General features: G+C 42.9%; 2 protein-coding genes across 6 annotated transcripts; one reads left to right on the top strand and one right to left on the bottom strand.

Annotated features, from left to right (window-relative positions):
* Nucleotides 1-1,783: 1,783 nt before the first annotated feature.
* On the top strand, nucleotides 1,784-3,098 carry LOC131289288 (cyclin-dependent kinase 2). Its single transcript, XM_058318513.1, has 2 exons — nucleotides 1,784-2,059; nucleotides 2,130-3,098. Exons 1-2 carry the CDS (start codon nucleotides 1,899-1,901, stop codon nucleotides 2,896-2,898), a joined length of 930 nt encoding a protein of 309 aa, XP_058174496.1. The 5' UTR covers nucleotides 1,784-1,898; the 3' UTR covers nucleotides 2,899-3,098.
* Nucleotides 3,099-3,812: 714 nt separating this feature from the next.
* LOC131289287 (heat shock protein 70 B2-like) lies at nucleotides 3,813-5,779 on the bottom strand. 5 transcript variants are annotated; one of them, XM_058318509.1, is made up of 2 exons: nucleotides 5,600-5,767; nucleotides 3,813-5,560 (listed from the first exon to the last, which is right to left on the bottom strand). In XM_058318509.1, the coding sequence occupies exons 1-2, from the start codon at nucleotides 5,765-5,767 to the stop codon at nucleotides 3,848-3,850; spliced, it is 1,881 nt and encodes a 626-aa protein (XP_058174492.1). In that variant the 3' UTR covers nucleotides 3,813-3,847. The 5 variants fall into 5 exon arrangements, with proteins under 5 accessions (XP_058174492.1, XP_058174494.1, XP_058174493.1 ...); XM_058318510.1 differs by having other exon boundaries at nucleotides 3,848-3,891; nucleotides 3,934-5,767; XM_058318508.1 differs by having other exon boundaries at nucleotides 3,848-3,894; nucleotides 3,934-5,767.
* Nucleotides 5,780-12,303: the final 6,524 nt, after the last annotated feature.

The following is a 12,303-nucleotide window of genomic DNA, read 5'->3' on the forward strand; positions in this document are numbered from 1 at the left end:
ATGAATGCTAGAAATAATGGTAGTTTAATTATCTCGCATAATCCCTGGGTGAGCAATCGAGTGCGTTACAGTACCCCCTTCCGTGGTTTTCCTAACTTCATACCGTCTTCCATTTGCTAGTCCGGTCAAAAGTTAATTGTGAGCGACAGGCTGGATACAAACTGTTTCCTAGATTTGGCCAACAAATTCCCAAATCCACTAATATACGGTTCATCTAAAATAAACTGTGAAACAAAATCTATCGTAAAGTGGATGTGTGCAGCCAACGGGATGAAGGGGATCTCCGTAAAACTCATGTTCCTACAAGCTGTTAATTGGGGGTTTGCTAGGGATTTTTGCGAAAACTTTACCTACAGTAAAGGATGGCAATATGAGGATTTGACAATTTACCTTAGGCGGGGTGAATGAACAGACCGAACTAATTAAAATTAACGTTGAATGAAATTATCTATTCCGATTAGTTTTCTGTCATTGTATCATTACATTCTGATCGACACGTTAAGAAATCTACATTAACACATGTTTTTAAGCACGACATTTGTTTTATTAATGAAAGGACAACCCCGTAGAGTGACTTCCTCTCCTCCTGGATAGAAACCTGTCATACTCGGGGTCCACACTACAGCGCGACGTCGCCTGACAGGAGCTGAACTCCATATAAAAAAACCTTGCGTGATGTCGCGCGAATCGCGATATGTTTTTTTTGCATGGAGTTCAGCGCCTGTCAAGCGACGTCGCGTTACGCGACGGTGCAGTCTAGAAAGCGTGATACTCGGGGTCCACACTACAACGCGACGTCCCGTCCCGAAACGGGACGTCGCCTGACAGGCGGCTGAACTCCATATAAAAAAAAATGTCGCACAAAACGCGCTAGTGTAGAAACAGCGAAACACGCGGCGTCGCGCTAGCTCTTGTCAAATGTCAATTCGAAACGTAAACAAACCGACAGCTGGACAAAACGTAAACAAGCCGAAACACAAACGCGTACAAAACAAGCAATTTTGTCCACGAAACATCTGATTTTTCGTTGTACTACTTATTTCTAGCCTTCAAAAATGTAATTCAGTTTTGAAACTCCGTTTTAATTGATATTTTTACCAAAGTTTTTTCGGGCGCCGAAACGTAAACAAACTGCTCTTCAACAAGTAGGAGATGACGGAGTAATATATACCTCCTACGGTGGGGCAAAATATCGTCGTTGTTTGTTTATGTTTGTTTTCTCAGTGAATTTTAAATGTAGAAGCGCCAAACTCACTCAGGGTGCATAAAATACGTAGCTAAACAAATATCATGCATTACTACGTCAAAATTCAACAAAAAATTTTAACCGAGTTTGCGCCCCAATGTGATACATATTTCCACGTACTCCCCTACCTCTGTCGCGCTTTGCTTGCGCGATTGTTCTGCCGAAACTGGGCTACTTTTGAAACGGGACGTCGCGCTGCAGTGTGGACCCCGAGTGGCAAGTAGCTACTCGCCACTTGCTACTTGCTAGGTCCTGATTCGCACGGGGTAGGTACCCGGCAACTTGCCACTTGCCGACGTGCGAATCAGCCTTTACAGAGCCTAACTATATAAACTATTCATATATGCATTGTCAATTGAAGAAAGGATTGGTATACTTGTGGAATGCTATCCAATTTATAACTTAAACGTACAGAAATGTAAAATGCTGAAAAGTCAAGCAGCTGTCAAATATTATCCCATAAAAATGGACCTCTCACTGACATAACCCTTGAGCTGTCAATTTTTGGCGCACAAATAGCATTGTTTTGGCATCAAGTTTGAATCGTTTTGTGTATCGGCCGAATCATGATCATTTTGTCATAAATTGTTTATTGGAATTGTATAAAATTCATGTGGAATCCTTCCAATGAGGTTAACTATTGTTACGTAAAATGTTGTTAAAGTGCAATCTGGAAGACGTTCCAAGGATGCAACGTATTGGTTCTTACGACAGGGTGGAGAAAATTGGTGAAGGAACATACGGGGTAGTTTACAAAGCGAAGGACATTCACAGTCAGAAATATGTTGCCCTCAAACGAATTCGTCTGGACAGGTACAAGATACAATTGTTTTTTCTCAGTCGGTAGTGGACCATATATTTTAAAAATGTTCATTTATTTTAGCGAATCCGAGGGGGTTCCGTCGACAGCAATACGGGAGATTTCGTTGCTGAAAGACCTGAAGTATCACACGATTGTAGAACTCTTCGACGTGGCTGTCATCGATACAAGCATTTACATGATATTTGAATATTTGGATATGGATCTTAAGAAAATGCTAGATCGCCACAAAAACTGCTTTACACCGATGTTGGTCAAAAGCTACATGCATCAAATGTTGGATGCAATTGCTTTCTGTCATCTCAATCGTATACTGCACCGGGATCTCAAACCGCAGAATTTGCTAGTCGACCGCGAGGGCCACCTTAAACTAGCAGACTTTGGGCTGGCACGCGCTGTAAACTTACCGATGCAAATCTACACACACGAAGTTATCACACTGTGGTATCGTGCTCCTGAAATACTGCTCGGTACCAAATTTTACTGCATCGGTGTCGACACTTGGAGTTTGGGATGCATCTTTGCCGAAATGATTCTTAAGCGTCCACTTTTTCCTGGAGACAGTGAGATTGACCAACTCTATAAAATTTTCCGCCAAATGGGAACACCAAACGAGCACAGCTGGCCTGGCGTTTCGAAGCTGGCAGACTATAAACAATCATTTCCGCACTGGGAACAGCAACCCCTACCGACGGAATTGCAGCATGACTTTGAGGCGAATACCCTATTCTGTGAGTTGATGGTTTATGACCCAGCGAGACGCCTATCACCGAAGAATGCCATGAGCCACCCGTATTTTGATAATGTTGGTCTCGTCCGACCCGAAATGTAATGTTTCATGGTTTCGCCGAAAACCGGTGCTCAAATGTCATATACAAAGTGGGCCATATTTTTCGATCTCGATACATATGTGTTTTGTTCAACACACGCGTGTATGACATGTTCAATTTAAGATTTCATCTTCGAAACAATTTGCTGTTCATTAGAAAAACATGTAACCACAAATTCAACTTATTTACTTGGCTGCCATTGACCATTGGCCATTGAGTTGCATGTTTATTTTCCAATCTAATGTATCGTAAACAGGCTGTTCCGCCTGGAACTATTCTAAACATATGGGAAGCAACTGGAGCATCCGTTAATTATGGTGCATTTCATAGTAAATAACATAAAACATATTTTATTAACACCCCATCAACACTGTTTCTAAGCTTGCTCAAATTTCGTAATAAACTCAAACAGCCGTTAAGATCTAACTACATTCATCTGATTTTAAGACAAGATGATGAACCAAACGAAAGAAAATAGAAGTATGGGAAATTAACACAAACGATAGAAAATAATGAAATATTAGTATAAGCCGTATTATGCGATAAGAAATTGAACGTATTGTGATTTGCATCTGGAGTATTTTTTGTAGATGAGCAAGCTCATTTCACGAACGAACCCTCTTTCACTCTGATGATAAATCTAGTGCATTCACCACATCGCAAGATCTATATGTTATAAGTACAAGTCTCCCAAGCATGAACTTTAATTTAGTTAACAAAAAGGAATACTTATAGGCGAATACTGACAAACGTTAAATTATTTTAATCAACAAATTCTAATTTATTTGCTCTTAAAAAGGAAACAAACACAATTTGTGCTCACATGAATCACGAAACATGAGATCGTATTGGAAATCGACGAAAGCCTTTATACACCTAAGTATTGTTCTTACTACCACTAAATAATACAGATCTGTACACAGCTATCAGTCAGTGTAATTGCAGTACTTTTTAATCCACCTCCTCAACCGTGGGTCCAGAGCGTCCACCGAAGCCTCCTGCCTGTTGGCCACAACTGCTCGGTGCCGGCCCAGCACCCGACTGTTGGTGTAGCTTCGTCATGATAGGACTGCAGGCGCGCGTCAACTCCTGCATCTTGTGCTCGAACTCCTCCTTCTCGGCCATGGTGTTGCCGTCGATCCAACGCAGCGTCTCGTCGCACCGGTCCTGCACGGTTTTGCGGTCGCTTTCGCTTAGCTTCGATCCGGCCGATTCCAGCGATTGTTTCAGATTGAAGCAGTACGCCTCAAGCTGGTTGCGGGCAGCGACACGCTCTCGTTGCTTTTCGTCCTCCTCGCGGAACTTCTCCGCCTCGGCCAGCATGCGATCGATGTCGGCCTGCGACAGTCGACCCTTGTCGTTCTTGATCGTTATCGTTTTCTCCTTGCCGGTGCTCTTTTCCTTCGCCGACACGTTCAGGATGCCGTTGGCGTCCAAGTCAAAAGTCACTTCAATCTGCGGTACTCCACGTGGCGCTGGTGGAATGCCGGACAGATCGAACTGACCCAGCAGGTTGTTGTCCTTCGTCATCGCTCGTTCGCCCTCGAACACCTGGATCGACACTCCCGGCTGATTGTCCGCGTAGGTGGAGAAGGTCTGCGTCTGCTTGCAGGGAATGCGTGAGTTGCGTTCGATCAACTTCGTCATAACGCCTCCGGCCGTTTCGATTCCCAGCGACAGCGGAGCCACATCCACCAACAGCACATCCTGGATCTTCTCATCCTTGTCCCCACTCAGAATGGCCGCCTGCACCGCTGCACCATAAGCCACCGCCTCGTCGGGATTGATGGACAGGTTCAACGACTTGCCACAGAAGAAGTTCTGCAACAACGATTGCACCTTCGGGATGCGGGTCGAACCACCGACCAGGACGATATCGTGGATGGAGCTCTTGTCCATCTTGGCGTCCGAAAGGGCTTTCTCCACCGGTTGCAAAGTTGAACGGAACAGATCCGAGCACAGTTCCTCGAAGCGCGCACGGCTGATCTTGGTGTAATAGTCGATTCCATCCATCAGGGCGTCAATCTCAATCGTGGCCTCCGTGCTGGAAGACAGGGTGCGCTTGGCTCGCTCGCAGGCCGTTCTCAGGCGACGAAGGGCCCTGGCGTTCCTCGATAGGTCCTTCTTGTGCTTCCGCTTGAACTCTTCGACGAAGTGGGCCACCATCCGGTTGTCGAAGTCTTCGCCGCCCAGATGAGTATCTCCAGCAGTGGCGCGCACCTCGAACAGCGATCCCTCGTCAATGGTCAGGATGGACACGTCGAACGTTCCTCCGCCCAGGTCGAAGATTAACACGTTGCGCTCTCCCTTCAGATTCTTGTCCAAACCGTACGCCAAGGCGGCGGCCGTCGGTTCGTTGATGATTCGCATCACATTCAGACCTGCGATGGCTCCGGCGTCCTTCGTGGCCTGGCGTTGACTGTCGTTAAAGTACGCTGGAACAGTGATGACCGCGTTCTTCACCGACTGGCCCAGGTATGCTTCGGCCGTTTCCTTCATCTTGGTAAGCACCATCGAGCTGATCTCTTCCGCGGCGAATGTCTTACGCTCGCCTTTGAACTCCACCTGAATCTTTGGTTTGCCGCAATCGTTGACCACCGTGAACGGCCAGTGCTTCAGATCGGCCTGAATCTTGGGGTCGTCATACTTGCGTCCAATCAATCGCTTAGCGTCGAACACTGTGTTTGTGGGGTTCATGGCCACCTGGTTCTTGGCCGCGTCGCCGATGAGCCGCTCTGTGTCCGAGAAGGCAACATAGCTCGGGGTCGTACGGTTGCCCTGGTCGTTGGCGATGATTTCTACCTTTCCATGCTGGAACACACCGACGCACGAGTACGTGGTGCCCAGGTCAATTCCGATTGCAGAAGGCATTTTGTTACTACTGGTTACTGCACACACACTTTTTTCACGAATTTCACTAAAATACTTTTCTTTACGGTGAGTTGTTCAGATTTACTTTGCTTGAACTAACTTTCTGTTATTTTCACTTTTCAAAATTCTTCGTCGTTTGCGAAAGTCAAATATCTCGCACTTGGCTTAGATCGGTTCACTTGCTCTCTCTTGCTTTGTTGAATATCTTCTGATGAGGACTGCTCGATTCCTCACTATTTATACGCATAGCCCGAAGTTCGAGATGCGATGAGAAACATCCAGAAGCTGCTCGAGTTTCTCACGATTGTTCTCGCAGTATTCCGTCAAGGGTGTATGTATGTGCTATGGAAACAATGTGCCTCGACTGAGTCTCGAGCACTCGAGCAGTTGACGTCAGCTTGAGCTAACGAATGTGCTAGAAAGCAAAAGAAGAAAGGGGTACTCTCTTCTATGCCTATTTATGAATACATGAGTAGACGTTTATGTTGATACATCGTTTTTCATAATCGGGAAATTTTTCAAGAAAACAAAACGGCTCGTAACCAATTTTTCTAAGAATGACTAAATTATGTATACTCTACATGTGGTATGCGATTTTTCCTACCGTTTATGCTTTTCAATTTTCTAGATTTTTCAAAAATGAAAACCCATAGTTTGTTTTCTATATTCAATAGATTGCAAAATGTAATGCAAACATTATATTATGTTATCCCTTATTGTGCGTGGATATACAGGCAGTCCTCTCGTACAGAGGTGGGGGTCCGGTCTCGGTGGGGATTCGAAGCCACACCGTCCAACTGGTGAGCCTCAGCGCTCATGGTGTACAGAATTATTGCAAACATTAACACAACTTTATATAATCGATATCGATAAATACTGAAGGGTTTTTATTCATTGTATATTTTTATTCCACTTTTGCAATACCTAAACTATGGACGAAAGTCTCTTATGATGGTTCCAAGGTGTCTTTGAGTACATGCCAGCAAATACACGATTTTTTGTTGGTCCAACCAAAGATTGTTACACGAATGTTCATGTATGAATAGCATGTGGAATTTATGATAAATCAAAATAAATCGAAATAACAACAAAACACACAACTGAACTATTTCTTAAGCATTATTCTTAGGGCCATTTCTTTTATTCGTAAAAAGCTTCTAAAATTTAAATTTTATGAATTTTAAAAAATTGCCCGCAATTCTACTTACATGTAAACGGAAAGGATTTTTATTGGTTTTATTTTTTTACAACTTAAATAACCTTTGAGCAAATTGTTTAAGCCTAGAAAAATACCACCAAACGGAACGAGTTCTGCGGAAAGATAGAATAATGTATTTGATGGGAAACAACGATGGAAAGTATCGAAATGGGTTATTTTTAGAGTCAACTTGTGAGAAAGTCCAAAAGTAATTATAGTTCATTTCCTCAAGTGAAAACTTTAATAACCCAATTGTGGCATCCTGGGTTACGGGTGACAGGGATAGAGGGTAGTCAGTACGGATCGGACTCCGAATAAAGAAGGTCGTGTGTGGCGACCACTGCCCGTTGACTCACAGCGTATGCGTTGTTGCAGCAATATACTAACATAGTGGATATGGTATTGATGATGCAGCAGAGAAGAGATAAAACTGACACGGTGTATAAGAATATATTGTATAAGGTGAAGGAGCTTCACGGAGGCAGAGCTACTATTGTTGACATGACAAGTAATAAGGAGTACGAGCGTAACGTCAAGATGCTGAAGAGGTACATCCGACGATTTGACGAGGACCAAGTGCAGGCTGAGGGTAAGTCATCAGAGTCAGTACACCACAAGGAAATGGAGCCACTTGGGCGGACAGGATTGCAGAATTTATCGAAGGCACAAGACGTGGAAGAGGCATACAAAGAGAATCCGAGGCCTGAAGGGCGTAGCGGTAGAAATATAAGGCCACCGAAGCGGTACTTGAACATGTGTGTAGAGAGTAGAGAATTCTGAGAATAAGTAACGCTTTATTTTTGCCAAAGGGAGGATGTGGCATCCTGGGTTACGGGTGACAGGGATAGAGGGTAGTCAGTACGGATCGGACTCCGAATAAAGAAGGTCGTGTGTGGCGACCACTGCCCGTTGACTCTGTTTTAAGTCTTGTTGACGAGCTTTATTATCAACCGTTCGGTATGACACCTGGAGTGGAACTGATGAGTGACGCTGTCTTTTCCCTAGCTGCTACCTAATTGCACTAGTATTAGTGACAACTTATTCTTACACGCTTTCTTCTTAAAAGTTCTTTTTTTTTTTTTTTTTAATTATTGCTTATAACGTATAGGTATATTGATAGGACGACCACTACGTGTAATCCTTGACCTACTGTCTGGTGGTACGACCACTTCTTGTTCTGACGGACAATTTGACTCTTCAGTTTGCATTTCTTCTTTCGTTTGCGAGGAATGACTACCTTCAACAGCTTCAGTAGAAGGTTGCTTTTCAATTTTCTTGTCTCTGCCTGGGTACAGCGGACCAATGTTTTGGTCTTGTTTATTTTTAGCTCCTGGTAATTCTTGATTTCTAAAATCATCATACTCTACGCCATCTTCCAGTTCATCTTCTTCAGTATCAGCATTAGAGTTTACAGTTCGTTTTATAAATCTTCTATTTCGTCGGAAGTAGTTACCAAAGTTATCACGAATCACATACGATCGTTTGTTAACATCTCTAACTATTACACCATATTCCCATTCTTTTGAATTCTTTTTAAATTGAACTTTGTCATTTACATCAAGACCAGGTAATTGTTTCGCGTGTTGATCGTAATAATCCTTCTGGATTTTCCGCTTTTTTAATATCTTTTGTTCTATGTCTTTTTCCTGTAACATATTTCTCCTTAATAAGGATGCTTCAATGGGCAACCGTGTTTTAACACTCCTACCAAAAAACAACTGGCTTGGCGATAGATTCATGCTAGCTATGGGTGTTGTGTTATATTCCAAAATTCGATACTGGAACTGATCTACTTCTCTCATTTCATAACACCTCTTCAGGATGTTTTTTGCAATTGCTACTCCTTTCTCTGCTAATCCATTACTTTGAGGGTATCGAGGACTGGAAAATTCAAACATAATGTTGTTTAAGTTCGCATAACGCTCGCATTCCCGAGAATTAAACGGCACGTTATCGCAACGAATTGTAGTAGGGTATCCATAAAAATTAAAATATCTGTCAAAAAGCTTACAAACACTGCGCAATGTCTTGTCCTCCAAACGATCAGAGCAGATGAACCCCGAATACGCATCAATCAGGACCAACCAGTAAGATCCTGCATACTCGTAAATATCTGTCGATACTTTGTGGAATGGATATTCGGGTGGTGAGTCTTGCACGAGTGGCTCTTTCTGATTATTACGCCGAAATTTTTCACATATGGCACATTTGCTAGTTATTTCTTTTATGTCGTTTGTCATGCCAGGCCAGTAAAATTGTGTACGACCCCTAGCTAATGTTTTTTCAATACCCAGATGTGGTGCATGTAACCATTTGCAAATTTTTGGTTGAAGTTCTGCAGGTATAACCAGTCTATGATCTTTGAAAAGAAGTCCATTCTCAAAATGGAGTTGATCACGGTGGTTGTAAAATAACTGGCTTAAGTGATCAAGCTTATTATATGGCGGCCATTTGTTTTCTACATACTCCACTATACGCATGTACTGTTCGTCGTTCTTTAATATGTTAATATAGGATTCATAATTGTCCTTCGACAAACATACTTTTTTAACCAGTGCATGGACTACTTGTTCAAGTTCTTCTTGTATCTCCCCAGTTTCAGACAGAGGCGCTCTCGAAAGACAGTCCGCCACAAGCATGCTTTTTCCTGGTGTGTATTGTAGGCAGAGCCCCGGATACTTTAGAAGCATTAGAAACATCCTTTGGAGTCTAGGTGTTACGTCATCGATGTTTCTTTTAATTAAAGACTCCAAAGGTTTATGGTCGGATTGAACCGAAAACTCTCGTCCATAGATAAAATAATGAAATTTTTGGCACGCGAAAACTACTGCTAGTAATTCTTTTTCTATTTGAGCCCATCTTTGCTCACTTTTAGTTAATGTCCTAGATGCATAGGCCACAGGACCATGATCCTGAAACAACACACAGCCTAAACCATCTTTCGAGCTGTCTGTTTGAATTGTACACAGTTTGCTTGGGTCAAAAATTGCTAGTCCAGGTGGACTAGAAATCGTCTCCAATAAACTCTTCATTTCCTTGTCGTGCAATTCCCCCCATTCCCATGGTACATTGTTATGCGTTAACTTTCGAAGGTTTGCTGTACGCTTGGATAGATTCGGAATGAATTTAGCAAGATATTTGCATAATCCCAAAAACCTTGATACATCGTGTAAATTTTTTGGTTTTTTCATTTCTGTAATGGCTTGTACATCTTTTTGCAATGGAAGCACTTCTCCATCACATATTATATTACCCATGAATTTAACGCGATTTGTCCGGAATTGTAACTTATCCCTGTTAAATTTGACATTATTCTTTCTAGCTCGCTCCATAACCTGCAACAATATGAGGTCATGTTCACTTTCATTAACCCCAGCAATAGCCATATCGTCAAAGTATATTTCTACACCCATAATATCTCCGAATATCTGAACCATTTTCCGCTGGAACATCTCGGGTGCGTTGTTTAGTCCGAAAGGGACACGGTTCCAGCGGAAACGTCCGAATGGGGTCATGAAGGTTGTTAAATCTGAGCTGCTTCGATCTAATTCCATTTGCCAAAATCCACTACTTAAATCCAAGACGGTGAAAACACGTTTTCCGGATAATCTACTAAATAAGTCCTGTTGTGTTGGTATAAGGTAGTGCTCACGTTTAATGCATTGATTCAACGCTTTAGGATCAAGACAGATACGCAATGCTCCGTTAGCCTTTTCAACTACTTGCATGTTGCTTACCCAATCCGTAGGATACTCCACATATTCAATAATACCCTCCTCTTCCATGCGCTTAAGCTCGTTTTTAATTCGATCATGCAAAGCCAGTGGGATACGCTTTCTGTAGAGGAGCGTCGGCATTGAATTTTCTTTGAGCACAATCGAGCACTTGCCTGGAAATTTTCCTAACCCTTCAAAGGTATCACTATATTGTGTTATAAATTCTGCTTTATGATTAGGTATTTCATTTGATGTTGCAATTCTATTGAGACGAGTTATTAAACCAAAATCAACACACGACTTCAATCCTAATATCGGTTCAAAGGTTGAATCGACTACCATAAACTCAGCGTTATGAACCTTTTCTTTTGATTGGTCAATACAGCTCAAATTAACCTTTCCATGAACGTTTACTTTGTTTGAGCTATAATCAATGATCCCGGCATTGGTTTCTCTCACAATCGGCACTCCCATTTCCTGCACTACATCCAACGGAATACAATTTACATCGGCTCCTGTGTCTAGTTTAAACCATATTTTGGTGTTACCTACATTATACATTTTCCGCCATGCATCCACACTGTATTCACCGTTTTCCGTCGTATTCACTCTGTACAATGTAAACTCTTCATTAGAATCATTCTCATACACATTGCTAACCTGCTCTACACTTAATTTCTTACCTGCGTCACTCCAGTTAATCATAGCTACCGTTTTTGAAGTTTTCTCCGTTTTCGCGTTTTTATTACTAGTCGACTCCCTCTGTTGTCTCTGGTTGTTGTAGTTTTCGGCATTATTCTTACGACGGCAACATTTGCTAAAGTGGCCGACACTACCACATCTGTAACAGGCCACGTTCGTTGCTGGACAGCTGCTACGGTGATTTTGGTTGAATGCTCCACCACACTTGAAGCACAGCCTTTTGTTAATAGCTGCTATTTGCCGCTCTCCCTCTGGCTGTTGTACTCCTTTCACCTCCAGTAGATTGGACTTCTGTTCCAGAATTTGCTTATTATCAGAGGTTGCTTCGAACGTTTTGCAGGTTTCAATAACTCTTTCCAGCGACCCCTCTTGTCGTTCGAGCAGTTTGTGCTGGAGCCGCTTGTTCAATACTCCGATAACGATCCGATCCCGTAGCATGCGATCAGTATATGGGGCATCACATTTGAGACACTGAAATTCGCAATACTGCGCTTGTGTTCGTAGCTCTGTCTCAAACTCAGCAAACGTTTGCCTCTCCTTCTGCGATACGTTGTGGAACTTGAATGCCTCCAAAGTTGCATTTCTTTTCGGGATGGAGTATTCGTCGAAGGCCGCTATTACGCCTATCAGCGTGTTAGTCCTTTCCTCAGTCACTGCATCACTAGCATCAGCGAACTCTTCGTCTGTCTCACTCACGCCAAAAAGATTTTGGGCATCGGATGCAGTAGGAAACAACGTATTATAAATTTCCACTCCACGTGGTCCTATGGTATAAAGGAAAGTGGCGATCTTATTCTCCTCGCTTTCCTTGATTTTTCCGGTTGCTCGAAGGTAGATGGCAAATGCCTGCTTCCATCTGGGCCATTCTTTGGCCAAGTTGGCACAGTCCAGTGGCTGCGGCAATCGATGATCGATCCCAG

This window comes from Anopheles ziemanni, chromosome 3, assembly GCF_943734765.1.
Source record: "Anopheles ziemanni chromosome 3, idAnoZiCoDA_A2_x.2, whole genome shotgun sequence".
NCBI lineage: Eukaryota > Metazoa > Arthropoda > Insecta > Diptera > Culicidae > Anopheles > Anopheles ziemanni.

What these genes read in the sequence shown, in the direction of transcription:
- LOC131289288 (XM_058318513.1), top strand. Translation starts at nt 1,899, where the DNA reads ATGTTGTTAAAGTGCAATCTGGAAGACGTTCCAAGGATGCAACGTATT. An exon ending in AAACGAATTCGTCTGGACAG is followed by an intron (nt 2,060 to 2,129) that starts GTACAAGATACA and finishes CATTTATTTTAG; the next exon opens with CGAATCCGAGGGGGTTCCGT.
- LOC131289287 (XM_058318511.1), bottom strand. Translation starts at nt 5,767, where the DNA reads ATGCCTTCTGCAATCGGAATTGACCTGGGCACCACGTACTCGTGCGTC.